The sequence below is a fragment of the Lutra lutra genome, chromosome 16, assembly GCF_902655055.1.
Source record: "Lutra lutra chromosome 16, mLutLut1.2, whole genome shotgun sequence".
Taxonomy (NCBI): domain Eukaryota; kingdom Metazoa; phylum Chordata; class Mammalia; order Carnivora; family Mustelidae; genus Lutra; species Lutra lutra.
Window position 1 is genome coordinate 47,699,687 of NC_062293.1, and position 20,998 is coordinate 47,720,684.

The 20,998-nt window shown below is 49.6% G+C and overlaps 2 protein-coding genes across 6 annotated transcripts in view; one reads left to right on the plus strand and one right to left on the minus strand.

Moving 5' to 3' along the window:
* The window catches only part of LOC125086968 (ATP-sensitive inward rectifier potassium channel 12-like), an 874,374-nt gene that overhangs the window by 269,053 nt on the left and 584,323 nt on the right, over positions 1-20,998 (minus strand). The window lies entirely within an intron of this gene.
* ITGAE (integrin subunit alpha E) overlaps positions 1-20,998 on the plus strand; it is a 70,413-nt gene that overhangs the window by 26,657 nt on the left and 22,758 nt on the right. For all 3 annotated transcript variants that reach the window (XM_047706676.1, XM_047706678.1, XM_047706677.1), the window contains exons 3-19: positions 7,082-7,173; positions 8,396-8,463; positions 8,836-8,953; positions 9,166-9,288; positions 9,677-9,792; positions 10,398-10,549; positions 11,714-11,867; positions 12,446-12,596; positions 13,082-13,149; positions 13,888-14,023; positions 14,602-14,744; positions 15,096-15,236; positions 15,886-16,110; positions 17,128-17,258; positions 18,599-18,729; positions 19,507-19,673; positions 20,856-20,984. In XM_047706676.1, coding sequence (XP_047562632.1) covers positions 7,082-7,173; positions 8,396-8,463; positions 8,836-8,953; positions 9,166-9,288; positions 9,677-9,792; positions 10,398-10,549; positions 11,714-11,867; positions 12,446-12,596; positions 13,082-13,149; positions 13,888-14,023; positions 14,602-14,744; positions 15,096-15,236; positions 15,886-16,110; positions 17,128-17,258; positions 18,599-18,729; positions 19,507-19,673; positions 20,856-20,984 — 2,245 coding nt within the window. The remainder of the gene's footprint in view (positions 1-7,081; positions 7,174-8,395; positions 8,464-8,835; positions 8,954-9,165; positions 9,289-9,676; positions 9,793-10,397; positions 10,550-11,713; positions 11,868-12,445; positions 12,597-13,081; positions 13,150-13,887; positions 14,024-14,601; positions 14,745-15,095; positions 15,237-15,885; positions 16,111-17,127; positions 17,259-18,598; positions 18,730-19,506; positions 19,674-20,855; positions 20,985-20,998) is intronic.

Here is a 20,998-nt window from a genome sequence, read left to right on the forward strand (position 1 = left end):
CTGTGACCCAGCCCAGCTCATGCCCTGCCCCAAGCCAGTTCCCTCCCCATCCCCACTGCTTTGCTTCTAGTCAGTGGCCAAGGGTTTCCTTCTTACACAGCACACATGAGCCATGAGCCCAACATCCAGACAGGCTTTGGGGGCAGAGCCAGATGAGGAGCCCAAGGTTTCTGGCTGAGTGGAGTTTCCCATCTTCCCAAGTTGAGCGTAGCAGAAGCTCTGTTTGGTGGAAGATGGGTGGGCAGTAGCAGCTCCTGAAGCAGGCTTACAGCCCTGGGACTTGGGCCATGACCCCACCAGCCAAGCATGCTTGGACCCCTTGCCAGACTGTGATTTCCTCACTGTACAGTGAAGAGGCTGGTGACCATGTAAGCGGGAAGGGCAGGGTCAGTTGATTCATTCATCCACACATTCGGCAAGTATTTATGGAGCATCAACTCAGTCACAGGCAAAGTGTGTGGATAAGACAGCAAAAGAGGCATAGTCCCTGCCCTCATGGAACCCTCTGGCTCATGAAGGAATATACAAGACAGGCAATGACAAGAGGAGCGATGGCTCTTCTGCTGGGGATGTCTAGGGTACTCTCGAGACATAGAAGCAGGTGTATCCTTTAGCCACAAGGCGTGCATCAACTCTGAACTGAGGAGACGACTACCAATTAGTGTGAGAAGGCAGGGGAGGAAGAAGCCCTGCCAAGAGCAAAGTGGTCAGGAGCCTGGAAGTTAGCATGAGCAAAGTCAAGGAACAGAAATTGTCAGGGGGTTGAAACTGAGTGTAGTGAGCACTAGGTTGGGAGTGGTGGGTAGTGCCTGTTACCAAGGCCCTGGGGGTTTGAGGAGCCAGAAAGGTTTGAAACAGATAGGGGTGACGAGAAGGTTGTTAATCAGTTTTTGGCTGCAGGAGGATGAATTAAAGGTCAGTGTTTGTTGTGATTTTTTTTTTTTTTGGTGTTGTTGTTTTGGTAAAATTTTTATGGACATTTGCCACACAGAAAAATGCACCCATCATAAGCGTGTAGCTCAGGGAATTTCACAAAATGAACCACCTATGTAAGCAGCATCCAAGCAAAGGAACAAAACATTACCAGCCTCAGGAGGCCTGGGTGGCTCAGCCGGTTAAGCATCTGCCTTTGGCTCAGGTCATGATCTCAGGGTCCTGGGATCAAGTCCTGCATCAGGCTCCTTTTCAGTGGGGAGCCTGCTTCTCCCTCTGCCTATTGCTCCTCCTCCTTGTGCTCTCTCTCTCTCTCTCTCTCTCTAACAAATAAATAAATAAAATCTTAAAAAAAAAAAAAAAGTACATTGCCAGCCTCACCTAAGCCCCCTCTAGCCTGGTGCTCCCTTTCAGGCACATCCCTTGCTGAGAGTTAATGCTCTGACCTCCATCTCCCTGGATTAGTTCTGCCTGTTCTTGAACTTATAAATGACGCATGCTGTTATGTGGTCTGTTGTCAGGCTTCTCTCCCTCAGTATAGTCTGAATTTTGAAAGTGGTATTGCCTGAGACAATGATACTTATTCTCATTGCTCTAAGTCTTCCATTGTGTGAACAGTGCTGACAATTGGCATCTGGACAGTTTCCTTGGACAAATTATACTGCTTTCTGTGGACAGGTACACTTCCTTTTATCAGGCCTGTGCCCAGGAGTGGAATTGCTAAATCATGACTTGTGCGTAGAGCCAACATGTAGTTTCCCAAACTTGCAGTGCATGAGTGTTCTGGTTGCTCCTCATGCTCGTGAAAGCCCAGTGTCAATCCCAGTTATTTGTGACCTTACCTTGCCCAGTCCCCTTCCACCAGTACCCCAGTAGGGCCCTCTCCAACTCCAGGACCCCTGCTTCAGAAACCAAGGTGAAAGGACATGGTGGATGAGAGGAGTTTGAAGCCCCTGGAGCAGAAGGCTCTGGGTCCACTACAGGGTGGGAGAAGAGCCTAGCTGGGCTCAGGAAAACCTTCTTGAACACCTGATGAAGGAGAGGGGGTTCATGGGAGGATGTGGTGGGAGGGGAACTTCTGGGTTCCTGCCACAAATGGTGAAGCCCAAGACCACGGGCCTGCCTTGCTGAACAGGAAATGCACCGCCGGCTGCCCCAGGGCCACAGAGAGCAGAGGAGGCTGGGCTCCTTGTGAAAGCCTAATGTGTCTCTCTCACTCCCTTGTGTTGTTTCTCCCTAAAATAGAACACTCAGGACTGGTAGCAGCACAGGTGTGGTTGTAGCAGGGTGAAATGAGTGGAACATAAAGAAGGCCTTCCACATCTGAAACTAATGTAACATTGTATATTAATTATACTTCAATAAAAATGCAAATGAAACCATAAAAAAATAAAACTATGATAAAACTTGGGGGAGGGGCGCCCTGGTGGCTCAGTCGTTTAGGTGTCTGCCTTCTGCTCAGGTCATGATCCCCGGGTCCTGGGATGGAGCCCCATGTTGGGCTCCCTGCTCTGTGGGGAGCCTGCTTCTTCCTCTCCCTCTGCCTGTCACTCCCCCTGCCTGTGTTCTCTCTCTGTGTGTCAAAAAAATAAATAAAAATCTTTAAAAAAAAAAAAAAACTTAGGGAAAAAAGAAGGCCTTCTCCTGGGAGGTATGGGATTAGACTCAGAATGGATCTAGGTTAGAGGTGGGTGAAGCAGGAGATGGACGCTTCTAGCCCAGGGTACAATAGGGTCCCCAGGGCTGTCAGCTGATGGTGGGTTTGGTTATTGTTAGTTATTCAGTCAACAAACCTGGAGATCAAGAGACTACCCATCATGCAGGAAGAATGGGTAGGCAACAGAGGCAGCTCAGACTGGGCCCCAGGCCACAGCACTGCATGATTTGATATGAATGGCAACCTTAGTTTCCACAGTTCACAGCCTAGACAGCTGTACATGATAGTCTCTTGAGAACTCAGTCTAGGCGAGTATGGGGGTGGGTTCCAGTAGTCAGGGAGGGCTTGGAGGGGGTCAAGTTGCTCCTTTTGGGAAGACTTCCTGAGGAGCTGGGGTTTAGGATGACTGTTGTCAGGAGAAGGAGGTGGGAAGGAAATAGCTTGGACAATGGCCTGAAGGAGGATGGAGAGCCAAGGCTATTCCAGGTCTGGACCTACCCCACCAAAACATGATCTAGAATGGAGGCTAGTTTTGCCCCCACCTTTATGGGGGAAAGGGAATGAGGTGCTAGACGGAGGGCTGAGGTTCAGGCTGGGGAGGAGTCTGGAGCTGAGGCAGGGTTGCTGAGCAGGCGACCTATTTTGGGAGCTCAGCTGCAGAACCCACAGAGCTGCCCCTCTGCTCATCAGCCCTGCCCCACATTAGACCCCTTACCCGCTGCCTGAGCTGTCATTCAGTCAATATTTAGCCATATTTACTGAGCCCCAGTTCTGTGCCAGTCGTTCTTCCATGCTATGGAAATAACATGGTAAACAAGATTAGATGTGATCCTTGAGGAACTTACAGTCTAGTCGGGGGGGGAGAGATAATAAGCACATAAGCAAGTAAGAAGGATACTATAGGACATAACAAGTTCTGTAAAGGAAATAAAACAAGATGACATGAAGCTGAATAGGTGTGTTGTGAGGTGGGGCTGGTTAGAGAAATCATTTATGAGGAGGTGACAGTTAAGCAAGGCCAGAAGATGAAAATGAGTCAGCCTTGGGGAATGAAAAGCAGGGCTTCCAGGCAAAGGGCACAGCAAGGCAGAAGGCTTGAGCAGGCAAGAACTCGGGCTGTCCAAAGAAGGGGCTGGAACAGAAGCCAGCCAGTGTGGAGCTGGAGCTTAGAGAACTAAGAAATGGGAAGAGGAGGGCACCTGGGTGGCTCAGTTGGTTAAGCCTCTGCCTTCAGCTCAGGTCATGATCCCAGGGTCCTGGTATTGAGTCCCACATCGGGCTCCCTACTCAGCGGGGAGTCTGCTTTCTTTGACCCTCTCCCCACTCATGCTCTCTCATTCACACACTCTCTCTCAAATAAATAGGTAAAATCTTAAAAAAAGAAAAATAAAGAATTGGTGAGAGGAGGCCTCAGAGGCAGGGAGGGCTAGACCAGCAAGGCCCTGTAGGGTGCATCAAGGAGTATGGACTCTTTTTCTAAGTGCACGGGAGACTACTGAAGCAGGGGAGTGACATGGTATAAACTGTAAGGGTAAATTTAAAAAACAAACACTACCAGTTAGGAGGCTAATATCATAGACCAGACAAGGTGCTGGTGGCCAGGATGGTGATGGGGAAATGGAGAGAAGAGGTGTTCTGTAGATATTGTTATGCCCCAATAACGGGTCCATGACTAAAGGAGCGAGACTGATACAAAGCAAAGGTCAAGCGAAGCTTTATTTCGCGCCAAGCATCAAGAATCTAACCGAATGTTTGGGGACGTACCTCTTACAAGAGAGGGCGACCCTTCTCTGTTTCACAGACTAGCTTTTAAGGGCAAAGGCCATGCAGTCGAGCCTGGCCACGCACAGGTGGCCAATGAGATGTAACACACACAGGAAACTCCACAGTGATGCTAGGTGACCAATTGAGTTACAATTTACCATAGTAGACATTTGAACCAGCCTATTACACCTTGATTGGGATTGGCGCCCAAAAGGCTCCCAAAGAGCGGGGCCCATACTCCTTGGTAACCAGGGAGACAGTATACATCCCCCCACTGATTGGATGTCTCCACCTGGCCTGACCCACCTTTGTATCTGGGCTTTGTTACCTGAAGCTGGTTTCTGGGACTTGTCTCCAAGTAAATCCCCTGGGGGAAGGGGAGCAGGGACAGTTTCTAAATAGGTCCTTACAATATAATTCGGAGGAATAATCTATAGGTTTTACTGATGGACTTGATGCAGGGATGAGTGAAAAGATGAAGCAAAGATGTACCCAGGCTTCAGGCTTTATAAGGTAGTGGTTGATGCTACCATCTATTGCCTTGGGGGAAATGGAAAAACACAGGCTTGAGGCACCTGGGTGGCTCAGTCGTTAAGTGTCTGCCTTTGGCTCAGGTCATGATCCCAGGGTTCTGGGATTCCAGCCCCGCATCAGGCTCCCCGCTCCACATGAAGCCTGCTTCTCCCTCTCCTATACCCCTCCTTGTGTTCCCCCTCTCTCTGTCAAATAAATAAATAACATCTTAAAAAATAAAAAAGAAAAAGAAAAAGAACAAAAAGCATAGGACTGGGAGAACAAGACTCCCAAGTTCTGTTTAGACAATCTAAAGTTTGAGATACCAGTTAGGGGGGCAGTTAGCCATTGTATTTGTTTCCTATGGCTGTGGTAACACCCACAAAATTAGTGGCTTAAAACAACACAAATTTATTATCTCACAGTTCTGGAAGTCAGAAGTCTAAAATAGGTCTTAATAGACTAAAGTCAAGGTGTGTTAGCAGGGCTGTCTGGTGGCTCAAGGGGAGAATCTGTTTCTTCACCTTTTTCAGTTTCCAGAGGCTAACCACATTCCTTGGCTTTGGGCCTTTTCTTCCACCTATAAAATCAGCAGTGTAGCATCTTCAAATCTCTCTCACTCATCCTCTTGTCTTCCTCTTATAAGGACCCTTGTGATTACACTGGGTCCACCTAGATAATCCAGAATAATTTCCCTTATTTCAAGATCCATAACTTAATCAAGTCTACAAAATCCATTTAGCCACAAAAAGTGGCATATTCACAGGTTCTGGGAATCAAGACCTGGACATCGGCGGGGGGGGGGGGGGGGGCGTGCATTTCCTACAGCTATTTCCTATATCCTATATCAGACAGGTTATGCTAGTCTGACTTCTGGTGGAGGGACCCTAGGGGCACAGAACTTCAGCATTTGCAGGTGTATTGAAACCATGGGATTAGAGGGGATTACTAGGGAGAATGTGCTAGCAAGGAAAACAGGGACCAAGCCCCAAGGCTCAAACAACATTAAGAAATTAGATGGTGAAGAAGCCAACAAAGGAGTCTGAGAAGGAGTATTGAGAGAGGAAGGGGGAAATCAAAAAGAAAGTATTTCAAGGAGGGGATGGTCACATGTCCAGGGCTGCTGAGAGGTTGAAGATGAGGACCGAGAGGTGTCCATTAGATTTGGCAGTATGGGGACCACTGTTGACCTTGACAATAGCTATATCAGAAGGTGGAATCAACCTGGGGTCGTTAAGCTGGGAGTGGGGGCATTTACACAGGTATAGACTTAATATTATTATTCTTAATACATGGAGATAAGTAAATGATCTATTTCATAATTATAATAGAGTGACAGGAAGTGAGGAAGTGGAGATGGTACCTCATTCCTGCCACCCAACCCACCATAGATGCATCATGATCTTTTGAAAGTACAGACTAATATTCCCCATTATAAAGTCCTCCATGACTTCCTACTGCCCACAGCACAAAGATCTTGGAACTGGTTCCCTGTTACCAAGCCCAGCCTTGGGCCCCTTCCTCAATGCCCCTTACTCACAGCCCAACCCCTAAGATGCGGAACTCACTCCCTGTCTTGAGACAGACCAGTTCTCCCTGGGCAGTGTGGATAATGAGAATGCTTAGGTTGACACTGGACTCTGCTGTCTCCCTGGGCTTGGGATGAGGGGCAAAGTTTGCCATTGGGAATCATACCTCTGGAGGCTGCCTTAATGTGGCTAAGGTGCTCCCCCCTCAAACCTCCATTTCTGACTGACCCAGAGGGTAGGAGCACCAACACACTCTTCTCAGGAAATACTATCACTGAGGCCAGGTGGGGTGGTTTCCCTGGCAGCCACCAGAAAGCCAGCACCCCAACAGAATCAACTTTCCTGCTGATGGCTTCCTGGTACCTACCCACCCTTGGCCCAAAGAGTATCACCCCCATCTCTGTCAGGAAGAGTCAGCAGGCAGAGAGCAGATGTATTTAACCATTTCCTGCCTGGAGCTATATAAAGGTAAATGCTGAGCAAATGCTTTCCACATAATGCAGAATCTGCCATTCTGGACTGGGAGTCTGTCTGCCTGCCCCATGTCTGGACCTCCTCCATTAGTTTTCCAGATAGGGAGCCTGCGAGCCTGTGGACCTGGAGTGGGAAGACTATGCCTGGGCAGGCAGAAAGGAGAAGGGAATCATTGGCCAGCTCAACTTTGCTGTCTACCTTTCCAACTCAGGCTCCTGGTCACCGGCCCTCAAACCAAGGAGGAAGGAGGCCTCCTGCATTGTTGTTCTCTCATCCAAGATAAGATCTCTTGCGAACGAGTAGGTAAGTCTACCTCAGTTCTGGGCAATGCTCCTAGACCTCCTTCCAAGGAATCCCACTTTTCTGGGCCAAATCGTTTGAGCCTAGTCCAGTCCCTCCACCTTAGATTCTACCACCACCCCCAGCAGGTCTACCCCAATGCCCAATCCCATCCCAACCCAATCCTAATCCCCAGCCCATCTTTCCAGACCCAGTCCTAACAAAAATGATACTTAAAATGTATTGAGTGCTCACCATGCGGCTGGCACTCTGCTAAGTGTTCACTTTAAATCCTCAAAATCACAAAATCACACCATTTTATATAAGAGGAAGCTATAGTTCAAGAAGTCCTTTGATTGCCAGTATGACTAAGGTCGTGCATCTAGCATTGGCAGCAACAGCTGGCAAACCCAACTCTGTCTGATTCCAAAACCCAACCTGTCCCAACTCATCACACCTCAATGGAATCCAACCTTACCCCTCCCAACCTGTGGCCATCCTAACATCTAGCATGGGGACTGGCATATATTAGGCACTCAATAAATGCTATGAACAATGAATGGAACTAATTAACTCATTAACCAACTCTACGCTTCCCACTGAGTCCCACTTAAGTCCTACATTTGCTGATGACCCTTCGACTATGTGTGGTAGAGTCCTTGTCTCTGTGAGACATACGATGTTGAACAACCTCACTCTGCTTCAGAGGGGATGCAGGCTGGCAGGGCGACTGGGTGATCCTATGGCTCAAAAATGTATCTCCTGAGGCCCACAGTGTAGAGGGAAAGGAGTGAGCTACATTTTCTTGGGGATTCCCCAGGGACAGAACTTTGAGAGTGGGGAGTTCATCGATCCATATAGCCAGTCCTTTAACATCTTGTACACCTCCCTGATGCTGCACACACCCACCAGCTAGTGCTTCTCTACCCTCCTGCTCCTCCAGACCAGGAGCCTCTGTAAGAAATCACCAGCTCTCAGTTATTTCTAGATCCCTAACACCATCCGGCATGAGGCCAGGCACAGAGCAGACATCACAGGGCATCTGTTGAATGAGTCAGAAATAAGTCTGACAAATAAGCACTTTGCCCTGAGCATGTCTAAGCCTGTGCTTGAAGGCCCCTCAGCCAGCTTCTAGAGGCTGTGCTGAGTGACCAACAGTTCTTGATGGGGCCCTGTGACATCTGACCTTGGCTGAAGAGTTGCATCCCAGCATACCTCCCTCCTTACCTGGCCTTAACTGTTTCAGAGACTGTCCCCATCCCAAAGGGGAGGTACCGGGGAGTGACAGTTGTTCGGAACCACCACAGTGTTTTGGTGAGTGTGCATGAGGCGGGACGATGGAGGACTTAAGGGAGGGTGGCACTAACCCTGTGGTTGACCAGTGTTAATACCAGTCTGACTGGTATATTCTCAGGGCTGAGCCCAACTATCTCCTTGGTACCAACCGCAGGGCTGACCAAGGCTCTAACCTGGGTACACCATGTGATGCAGCACACTGACCTAAGTGCTTAACCTCAGCTTTGACCCCAGCATGACTCCCACCCCTGCTGAGGCATAAACAAGCTCTTCCTACATCCTCTGCCTGGTTGATGATTCTGGCATGGGAGTGATGGTGTAGTTGTGATTAGGGTGACTGTGCTGAAGGTGACTTAGGCTTTCTCCTCCCTTTCTCCCCCTCTCCCCTAGATCTGCATTCAAGTGCGGACCCCGCAGCCCCACAGTCTCAGCTCAGAACTCACAGGGACCTGTAGCCTACTATCCAACAACTTCCAAAACCACACCCAGGTCCACTTCTCCAACCTTGGTAAGGTTTGGACACTCACTGACCTTGGACATCCCTGAAGAGGTCTCCTTGGATCTCTAAAAAGAGGCACGGCAGGGCCACAGAGGCCCAGAGAGGGGAAGGCAAGCCTAGGCCCCTGTGAAGAGAATCAGGGCAGAACTAAATGTGGGCCTGCCTGGAGGTGAACAAGGAGGCTATCTGACTCTGAGTTCTTCCATGTGTGTTTTTTAAAGAAAATCTGGATCCCAGTGCACACGTGGATGACAGAGACTGCTACAAGAACAAGAAAGGCAACACAGAGAAGCCAGCCAGGTGGCGCCGGACTCTGAAGATACAGGAGGAGGAGGAGGAAGCTGGTGAGGAAAGGCAGATCTGGGTTGCTCCCAGAGGCTGTCAGAGCAGATCTCTAGGCTGGTGACCTCCAGGAGTGAGGTGTACCCAGGTCTGGAAGATGGGGAGCAGTGGCTAGATTCTGTAGACCTGGCCAGTCCCAGCTCTGCCCCCACTCCCACCATATTACAGATGGGGAAACAGGCCTAAAGAGCAGGAGCAATGGGAGTGACTCACTCAACAAGTCAGAGTAAGCAGGCTCTGGCTGCCTTTGCCTCTGAAACAAAATCTTCAATCTTGGGAACTTTACCAACTTCCTCCCTGAACTGAGCCCCCAGAGCCTGAATAGGTACCCTGAGGGCAGTACACGCTGCCCTCACTGTTGCCTCAAATTCCACACTCACTCCTGACCAGGCACTGAGATTGCCATCATCCTGGATGGCTCAGGAAGCATTGAACCCCCAGACTTCCAGAGAGCCAAAGACTTCATCTCCAACATGATGCAGAACTTCTATAAGAAGTGCTTTCAGGTAGGCTTCCCTAAGAGGTAGACTCATGTGGTCTATCAGTTCTCTATTGCTGTGAACAGATCTCCTCAAAACAACAACCCCTTATTTGCTCACAGTTCAGGGTCAGTTATGTGGGTTGGGTCAGCTGGGTGGTTCTTCTGCTGGCCTTGCCTGGACTTGGTCCTGCAGCTGCAGACATCCTGTTGCTTGACTGGATGGCCTTCCTTGTCTGAACCATGTGCCTCCAGCAGGCCAGTCCAACTTTTCCATGGATACAATGTTCCAATGTATGCGTGTACTTTTCAAGGTTCTGTCACATTTGCCAATGTCCCATTGGCCAAAGCCAGTCACATGACCTATCCCATAGTCAATATGTGGGAGGGGGACTACACACAGACATGGTTTCAAGGACAAGTCTATGACTCACTGAGAGCCATTACTATCATAGCTTCTTCCTTCTCTATTTGCTTAGAGATTTCCCTGTGCTTTAACATCTCCTGCCTGGAGGCAAGGAGAAATGAATAGATTCTTTTACTACTCCCAGGGGGAGCCACCTAAAGGGCAGGGGGTGCTTTGGGCATGGCGACTCAGCCAACCTCCTCCCCACCTTGATTCCTCCTCTCTAGTGCAGCTTTGCCCTGGTGCAATACGGGGAAGTGATCCAGACTGAGTTTGATCTTCGGGATAGCCAGGATGTGAGGGCCTCCCTCGCCAGAGTCCAGAACATCACTCAAGTGGGGAGTGTCACCAAGACTGCTTCTGCCATGCAGCATGTCCTGTAAGTTTGAGGGTAGTGGGAATTCCCTGAGCACCTACTGCATGCCGGCTCACAGCCCTGCCCAGAGGCTCTGAGGCGTCATGCCTGGAGAGGTGGCTGGAAAGAGCTGGGAAGAGAAAGGATCAGGTTCCAGCTCTTCCTTGGCTGAGGGAAATGTGAGGTCAGTCCAGCCCTGGCTGATGGATGACATCCCAAGACATCCTCCAAAAATTCTTTCAAAAGCTCCTTTTGTGAGCAGTAGCAGAGCATGGTGCTTATAGTATGGGCTTCGTGGCTGCCTGGGTTCAATCTCAGCTCCAGTTTGTACTTCAGAGAACTTGGGTGAGTTGCCTAACCTATCTGTGCTTCAGTTGCTTCGCTTTTTCTCTTTTTTGAGAGAGAAAGAATGAGCTCACATGGGCAAGCAGGGGTGGGAGGGTGGAGAAGAGGCAGAGGGAGAGGAAGAAATAGAATCTTAAGAAGGCTCCATGCCCTGTGTGGAGCATGATGTGGAGCTCGATCTCATGACCCTGAGATCATGACCTGAGCCAAAATGCTTAACGGACTGAACCACCCAGGTGCCGCAGATGCTTCACTTTTAGGATGAGAATAAGTAGGGACACCTGGGTGGCTCAGTTGATTGAGCGACTGACTCATGGTCATGAGATCAAGCCCCGTGTCAGGCTCTGTGCTCAGCATGGAGTCGGCTTCAGATTCTCTCTCTTTCTCTGCCCCTACCCCTGAGCACACACTCTCTCTTTCTCTCTCACTCTCAACATAAATAATAAATAAATTAAATAAAATGAGAATAATCATTGTACTTGTCTTACAGGATTTTGTGAGGATTAAATGAGTTAAAATATGTATGGTGCTTACAACAGTGCCCGACACATAAGAACTATGTAAATATTAGCCACTATTATTAATATCATTATTATTTACAAGAGTAGATTGAAGTGTGGTCCAAAACCTTTCTGTGGGAGGAGGTGAGGGGCAAGGTCTGTCACAGCCTCCCCTCCACCTGGCCCTGCTGTATGCCAGAGGGGGGCTTTTTGGGTTTTTGTTCTCATTTTGAAGGGCTCCTTAATCCTATCCAATTCTAAAACAGGTCAGTGAATAAAATTTCCCCAGAGCTCAGTATCCCTCTGGCGAAGTTCTCCTCTTCATTTACTGTCCCCTACTTAGAGACAACATCTTCACGCCAAGCCACGGCTCCAGAAAAAATGCATCCAAGGTCATGGTGGTACTCACTGATGGGGACATATTTGAGGACCCACTCAACCTCACTACTGTCATCAATTCCCCAAAGATGCAAGGTGTTGAGCGCTTTGCCATTGGGGTAAGAGCCAAGAGTTGGGGGGAGGCCCTCCCGACCCTGTGTAGCCTGGGGTGGGGAGGAGCCAGGGTTCCTGATAGGGGCTTCTGTAAACTGCTTACTCAAGCCTTGCTTATTCACAGACACTTAGCAACTACTGTCAGTCCCTATGTCCTGAAATTTCCCCATTCCATACTGGGTCTTCCCACAGAGGGCCTATTTCCCAGTGGTAGGCACAGCTCACTTGCCCAGCAGTGATGGGGAGAGCAGTGGACACTGAGAGACCCCAAAGGAAGGACATCAGGGAAGGTCCCTGGAGGAGATGGTGCTGAGCCGAGTCTTGGAGGACAAATAGGAGTAGCTGGCCTAGGGTGTGGGAGAAGCGGGAAGGGCTCTGCAGGCAAAGGGCACAGCATGTGAGAATGAGCCTGGTGTGAGAAGGAAGGTGTGTGTGCAGGAGAACAGGGAGCAGGGAGTGGATGCAGGTGGTAGAGGGCCTTGAAGGCCAGCAGAGGGATTCAGCCCTCTCCCTGGGCCTGGAGAGCTCTTGGGGCTTGCGAACCAGCCTACTCTTATGATCCTGACCCATGGCCCCTGTGCAGGTGGGAGAGGCATTTGAGAAGAATAGGACCTACAATGAGCTGAAGCTGATCGCCTCAGACCCTGATGACAGATACGCCTTCAAGGTGACCAACTACACAGCACTGGATGGACTGCTGAGTAAATTGCAGGAGAATATCATTCAGATGGAAGGTGAGAGCTCTGCTGGGCAGTCCCCTTAGGATTTGGCAGGAGGCCAAGCCCTATGCTCCAGCCCCACTCCTGTCCTCCCTCCATGTGGCTCTCTGGGCATCCCACCACTTCTCTGAGCCTCAGCTGTTCCATCTCTGAAAAGGCAACAATATCCCCAGCCCTCCTCACTTCCCCGGAATTCCCTGAAGCTCTGATGAGAAGCTCCTTCTGATGCTGGAGAAAGAAGGATGACTGGGTTTGGATCCCATCCTCAGGAGCTCACAGATGAGAAAACTGAAGCCCAGAAAGAGGGAGTGAGCTGCCCAAGCTTACTCTGCCAGTGGCTCCTAAAGCAGGACCAGGTTTCCACTCTCAGCCTGGTATATATCCCATTATTCTGAACATGGTTCCCTCTGGGTATGAGGTCAAACTGGGCCCTTATCTAACTTAGTCTCTCCCTTCACCTCAGCCCACAGCAGTGTCTCACTGGGCTTCTTGGCTTCTAGGCACTGTTGGAGAGGCCCTCCACTACCAGCTGGCACAGATTGGGTTCAGTGCCCAGATCCTGGATAAGGTATGTGGCCAACTCAGTACCAAGCAGGCTTACCACAGAGGAGGGGCCCCAATGACCCCCAGGGACTCAGGGATTCCTGGCTCACAGTGTAGAGCTCTGCCTTCTGAAAGAGCCCTTTTAGGATAAAGGAGAACATTTGTACTTGCTCCCTCTAATCTGGACCTTTGAGGTAGATGAAAGAATGGCCATATTTATTACAGGAGGTCGTTTTGTTCTGTGTGCTCAGGATTATGCACTACTAACACAGGCTTTGGCTTAAGTTACTTGCCTACCAAGTTCCATACTTGTCCTCACCAGAGGCACTGTTCCTTACCACCGGAAAAATGCAGGCGTGGTGAGGACACCAGCCTTGCACGGAGGTGGAATTATGGTCAGCAAATTGCTTGACACAGGTAGACCTTGTGTGCCACGCAATGTGCACAGGAGATGAACTCTGTATTGTTCAATCATACTTTGTTTTCAGTCTCAACATCTGGGGCCTGGGTCAGATTTCTGTCCTGGGGGTGATGGGCACTGGAAGGATGGTTGTCCTGACAGGGTCATGGGTACAAGGCAGGAACCGAGTACTTGCTATCTTGCCTTCCTCCTGCATTTCTAGCCAGGTGGTCAGTGATCCCTGAAAGTGAACGTGCCCTCCACCCCCAACTCTGCGCGCTGCACCCATCATCCCCCCTATCCCCGCTGTGGCTGGCCCGGGTCCCTCCCTCTCGGATGGCCTCCAACCCTCATCCCCTGTAGGGGCAGGTGCTGCTCGGTGCCGTGGGGGCCTTCAACTGGTCAGGGGGTGCGCTACTCTACGACATGCACAGCCGCCGGGGTCGCTTCTTGAACCACACTGCAGCGGGTACCGAGAATGCGCAGTACAGCTATCTAGGTGAGGCGGGGCATGGAGGCTTCCTGAGTGGGAGCAGGGCCTAAAGAGCAACGCGGAGGCTGGGCCTCGGGCTGAATTAGGCTTCCCAGTTCCCAGGCTCTGGTCAGTTAGGGCAGTCACAGGCACTAATTGATAGGCCTTGGTTGGGGACCCCGGGGCTGAGAATTAGGGCCTTCTGGATGAGGAGAGGGCCTCCTCAGGACGGAAGCTCAGCTACCTGAGGAGGCGGGGCCTCACCATTAACAGTAGTGGTGGGTGACCCTTCACCCCCGTCCTTGGTCCTCATATACTGTGTGTGTGAGATGAACGTGTGTGGTGAATGTGTATGAAGGAGTGTGTTTTGAATGAAGCTGTGTATACATTGGGTGCATATCACTTCTGTGTGGTGGGGCACATGTGTGTAAGAAGGCCCAGTGGTAAGTGGGAGCACTCCCTGATGCTAGTTTTTAAAAGGATGAGAAAGATCTGCCCCCCTGCCCAGGCTACTTTGAAGGACTGGTTGGGAAAATGGTGGGAGGTATCAAAGGAGTGGCCCACTGGGAGCTCCCATCCACAACCACCACCACTCCTTCTCTCAGGTTATGCAGTGGCCCTACTGCACAAGGTCTGTGGCCTCTCCTACGTGGCAGGGGCTCCACGGTACAAGCAGCGGGGAGCCGTGTTTGAGCTCCAGAAGGAGGGTAGAGAGACCAACTTCGTGCCAGTACTGGAGGGAGAGCAGGTATCTGCTGGAGAAGCATGCCCCCAGTTATTATAGATGGAGGATCTGGAGGCCCTGGAGGGAATGGGATAGGCTCCAAGGCATGCAGTGGGTTATTGACTCAGTCTGGACCGAACTCAGAATGCAGTGCCATTGCCCCAGCTCTGCATGTCTGTTTGGCAACTGGGTTCCCCCCATTGTTGGGGATATAGCTGCTCACCAGGCTTCTTTGTTACTCTGGTGCACGAATTGATCTGGAATAACCCAAACTGGTAGTCCAGGAAGAGCAGGAGCAGGAATCTAGCCTTGCTGAGGGGTATCAGAGGAGGCCTCCCCAGCACTCTTGTGAGTTGAGTTCCTTCTGGGCTATAGATGGGATCCTATTTTGGCTCTGAGCTGTGCCCTGTGGACATTGACATGGATGGGACCACGGACTTCTTGCTGGTGGCTGCTCCATTTTACCACATTCACGGAGAGGAAGGCAGAGTGTATGTGTACTATCTGAATGAGCAGGTAGGAGTCTCATCTTTGCAAGCTTGCCAAGGTTGTGGCTGCTCAGCCTGGTGCAAATCTGATGGAGGCTGGGAGTACCCTGGACCTGCCTCTAATGGCAGGACAGTGATGGGGAAGTGCTCAGGGTGGATGGTGGCCAAGCAGAACACCATCACCTTTCGTCCCGTACTCTTTCTCACTTTTCCCACCCCATCATCTCATGTTGATGATGATAATATCCCACATAACTGCATAGTTGACAAAGCATGTTCTGCCTATGATCTCACTTGTTTCTCACAGTAACTGTGTCACTCCCATTCTACAGATGAGGAAGCTGAGGCTCAATGATGCTGAGACTTGCTCAAGTTTACCTAGCAAGTATGTGGTAGAGCCAAGACTAGAACCCAGTTTAGTAATTGCCAGTCCAGTACCTGAAACTGTGGGAACAGAGGGGGCAGGCTGTGGGTTCTGAACTGCAAGGTAGGAGGATTCCAGCATTACCACTCACTCCCCATGTAACCATGGGGTGGGGGGGTCCGTTGCCTTTTCTGAGCCTCAGCTTCCCTGCTAGAGAATCAGAAACAAGTCCAGTGAGCATGCCTCCTGGGGTGGCATGGGTGTGCACCCCACATCCCTTCCTTGAGGGCTGAGGTGCCTCTTTGCTTTACAGAATGGTTCCTTCTCCTTGGCATACACTCTGAGTGGGCACCCTGGATTCACTAATGTCCGATTTGGCTTTGCCATGGCAACAATAGGGGATATCAGTCAGGATAACCTCACAGATGTGGCCATTGGGGCCCCCCTGGAGGGATTTGAGGCAGCTGATGGCAACAGCTTCGGCAGCGTGTACATCTACAATGGACGCCAGGATGGTCTTTCTACCAGCCCCTCTCAGGTAACCTGCAGGGCTCTCTTTAGCCTCTGCTCTGGGATTCTGACCTCCCCTTGAGGTGATGGCCTGATCCCCAAGCAGCTCCAGCTCTAAGTATCAGGTGGGTCCCAAGGGGTCAGGAGTGCCCAGTGAAGCCCCAAAGTCGCAGGGAGGTTCCATACCAGGGCTTTACCCCAGACACTTCCAGTGGGGTAAGAGGTGGTGGCAACATTTGTCTATTTCCTGACCTGTATCTCCCTTTTTTGGCATTCCTGACCATGGAACTACCTCAGATTCATTTTCCTCTCTTTCTGTTCCCTCTGTGGCTCCTGTCCACGCCACCCCCCCCAACTCCTCCATGCCTAAACTTTCATCTCTCATGACTCCCTTGCCAGCCTCTCATGTTACATATTTTATGATCACTTTTACCCACCCCAGATCGTAGTTTCTCTCCTAACTCTAGTCCTGTATGTCAAGATGTCTCCTGAGCACCTCACTGGATGGCCCCCCAGGCATCTCAGTCTCATGCTGTCTAACCCAAAGCATCCTCTTCCCCCAGACCTGCTGCTCCTCTGGACGCCTTTCACTCATCCTCCACACATGTCCTAATGATTCTGCCTCCCATATCCAGCCCTTGGTCTGGCTCCTGTCTCGCTCTGTCCCCACCCCTGGCCTGGCTCCTTCTGATCCCCATCTTCTACTCTGCGTCTGATTAGACAGGACCACCTCACTGCCCAGCCCCTCATCAAGCCTCCTTGTACCCAAATCTCCTTCTGTTCCCACTGTAGTGGCCCCTAGCTAGGTCCTCAGATGGCCCTGCTCTGCCCCATACCCTGCTTCCCTCACTCTTCCCATGTCAAGTCCCACCTATCCTTCAGGGCTCCATTTGAATACCACTTCCCCTGGGAAACCTTGCCCTTCTTTTTTCAGTTCCTCAGCTGAGGGCTTCCTGGGTTGGGGAGGAAAGCTGATCATGCTGATTTGAATAAAACCCAAAAGGACTCCCCTTTTCCTCCATGCCTTGTGTTTCTCCCTCCACAGCGGATCAAAGCCTCAGCGGTGGCCTTAGGACTCCACTACTTCGGCATGTCAGTGGCTGGTGGCTTAGATTTGACTGGTGACCGCCTTCCTGACATCACCGTGGGCACCCTGGGCCGGGCAACTGTGCTCCGGTAGGGGTTTACCCTGCCTTCTGTGGTCCCAAGTCCCAGCCTCAACCTAGTTAGCCTGCCTTCATTGACCCCATGAAGACATGAACTGATGGGTGGGAGTAAATGTGTCTGTTAAGGGCATCAGCTCTGGAATCTGCTCATTTGGCTTTGAACCTCACTTCTCAATTAACCATGTGCCCTTGGGCAGGTTATTGTATTTGAGTCCCAATTTTCTCCTCTGTAAATGGGAATAACACTAGCCTCTACCTCACAGAGTTATATAGATTAAAAGAATCTTTGCAAGGTATTTGGTACTGTGCTCAGTGAAGGCTGTTATTTTGATGATATGAATTTCAGAGCTGCTGTGCTCCATCTCTAAGTGAATTTTCATCCCATGGCTGTAAATACTCTGGCAAAGCACCTATCTGCCCTGTGCCCTCCACTGAGCTCCAGACTTGGCTATCTATTCAACACCCTTCTTGGCTGTTACTATCAGGTATCTCAAAGTCTAAAAATGGGCCTCATATTCTCACTAGATCCTCATTCTCCCAACCTGCACTTTTCCATGCTTCCCATCTCAGTAAAGGGCACCATTTATTCAGGACAAAAACCCAGGAGTCATCCTTGGTTCTTCTTTCCTTCTTCTGCCACTTCATTGACAAGATTTTGTTGGCTCTGCCTCCAAAAACTTCCCCATACAAGATGCTGTCATTTTTTCACCTGCATCATTGCCATGGCATTCTTCCCTGCTCCCTCTCTTGGTGCTCCATTTCCCACACAGTGGCCAGAGTGATCCCTTTATTCTGCTGCTTAAAACCCCTCAGCAGCTCCCATTTAGAGAGTAAAAATCCAAATTCCTTCCTGTGGCCCATCCTCTCCATGGCCTGGCCCTGCCCATCACTCCATCCCCATCTCCTCTTACTAACCTCTGTCTCACTAATTGTGCTCCAGTCCTGCCAACCTTCAGGTTCCTCAAACAAATCAAGCTCATTGCTGCCCCACACCCTTTGCACTAGCTGTACTTTCTGCTTGGAGTGAGGTTCTCCTTATCTTCAGCTCTTGTTAACAGATCTCAAATGTCTCATCAGTGAAGCCCTCCCTGATCACCCAGGCTAACTAGCCCCCAATCTCTGTTACCCTATTCTATTTTATTATCATAGCATTACCTGTACATAGTTTCTTCTTGTTTATTGTCTGTTTTGCCACTAGAGAAGGGACTTGTCTCTTTCCCTACTCTATCCTGAAGATGCAGAATAGCACTTGGTATACTGGAGATGTTCAATATTCATTGAGTGAATGAATGAGCCAAGTGCTGAAGTCTTACGGTCACTTCTCATAGTTCTCTTTGCTGTCTCATTTAGCTCAAGACCTGTGGTTAACCTGAAGGTGTCCATGACCTTCACCCCTGTGGCACTGCCCATTGGCTTCAACAGCAGTGTGAATGCACGTTTGTGTTTTGAAATCAACCCTATGACCACAGTTGCTAACTCAGGTAACAGACAGCCTAGCTGACCCCCCCCCCCCACACACACACTCCTACCCCCCTGCCGCATGCCATGTGTTGTGGTCACTCCTGTTGGCTTCAGTAGGGGACAGGAAAAGAGACCTGCCAGGGGAGGGGTACAGGGAGTGTTATGAAGTCCTGGTGCTTGAAATCCCTCTATTAGAGCTTATTTCCTTTGACATTAGTTTCTGTTTAATGGGAAGTACCACAGAAAAGGATGGTCTCCTATTAAATCCATACTATGAAGGGCTTTATCTGACCTCTGCTGGAAGAGGGGCTCTGTATCCCTTCCTCAAGGATTAAGGATTGAATTCCTGAAAGAACACTCAGGAAAAAGTAGCCAAGTCTCCATCTCCCATCTCGCCTATTCTGTACAGTAAGGGAATTAGCCCAGGTAATCTGTAAGGTGCTTCCAGCTCTGCTCTCCTTGGCTTTACTCTAGGGTTTCTCTCTCCATTTTCTGAATTATTCTTCCTCCTCATTTTCTCCTTCAATCATAGCCTCTTCTCTGAGCCCTCCTTCCCCTAAGGGAAGACTGACTCAGTCCTGAGAATGGGTTTGGGGCTGGAGCACTGAGGGACCCTATACAGGTGCCAGAAGACCATGATAAAAGTACTTTTGAAATGAAGAAACTAAGGAATCCATCACAAGGGACTGGGTGGGGATACCACTCAGGAGGGGCTCATAAGGCAGGCAGGCGAGGGGTGCTTTTTCTCAGGCTTATCCACTCCAACCTCATTATGAGGGTCTGGTCTTCATTCCCAGGCTTCAGAGAGACATTTCTGAACTTCACAGTGGATGTGGATGTGGTGAAGCAGAGGAAAAGGCTGCAGTGTTCAGACAAGAGTAATTGTCAGAGCCACTGTCGGGAGTGGGACAGCAGTATGTCGCAGCTTTGTGAGTCCCTCCTGCTTATTCCCACAGAGGGAGAGGTAAGTGGAGTTTAGAAGAAAGTCCAGAGGAGTGTATGTTGTTGAGAAAAGATTTGAGGTTCATGCAATGAAGGATATATACCTAAAACAAACTAGGCAATTAAAATAATCCTAATAGATTAAGAACCAATAATGGCATGAGAGATGGAGTTAATTGTACTGGAACTCCGGAGTAAAGAGATCTGCTGAAATTGAACATTAATTATACCTCTAAGCTTCCTAGAACCTCAGCACAAAGGGAAATGCTCTAATGGCTGACATTTTTCTTGGTAACAAATTAGGAATAACAGGGGTTCCTCCCACCTCATGTCATCTCACCTCACCTGGTAGTAGCATTGGGCTGAGTGCTTTTATATGAATGAACATCAGAAAAATTGAATGAGAAAGTAGAAATCAAGACGAAATCATTTATAAAGGTGCTAAAGACATAGAAGAAATGTATTTGTCAGCATTCAGAGCCTGACAGGGCCTAGAAGGACCTATAAGGATCATTTATTCCGGTAAACTTGTAATTATGCTTCCATCTACACATGTGTTCCTATGTCTGTTCAGAGTGTTAATTGGATTAGGAAAGAGTTTCTAGCAAATCTATGCCTTCCTTAAATAAAAGCTACATTTTCCATGCAGGAATTATGCTCACCTCCTCTGGGGTGTTCAAAGCTCCCACCATGGCTGAAAGGCTCACTTAAGGAGAATGGCCAATGGCACCCTACGGAATCTCCTTTATCTTCAGCTTTTGCCTTTCTGATATGTTCCTCCAGGTTGCTTTGAGAAAGATCTTTATTAACACAGATGTGGCCATGATTCTTCCCTTCTGTGGCATCCATTTGCCCTCCAAAAAAACAAATTCAAATTGGTTTTTAATTCCTGTTGGGCAGAATCCCTTTGTGTTTGGGATGGGAACCAACAGGAGTTATTAGGCCTGAGGGCATAGCAGATCAAGTGAGATTTTTTTCCCACAGCTGTAGGCAGCTTGGTTGAAAGAAGTTTCCCTTCAGCTTGGCTTATTTGGAAGAGGCTTACAACTTCTGACTCACCACTTGCATTGTTTATTTCTCTTTTTTTTTAAAGATTTTATTTGCATTGTTTATTTGTTATGACACATTAAAATTAAAAGTATTCTCCTTGTCCTCTTGTCCCCCGCATGCCACTTTGACCCCGCATTACTTGGTGACTCTGTAGCTCTGTGAGGAGGACTGCTTCTCCAACATCAGTGTCAGCATCAGCTACCAACTCCAGACCCCAGAAGGCCAGCGGGACCATCCCCAACCTGTTTTGGACTTCTACACTAAACCCTTCACCATCTTCCAGGTGACTCAGCTATG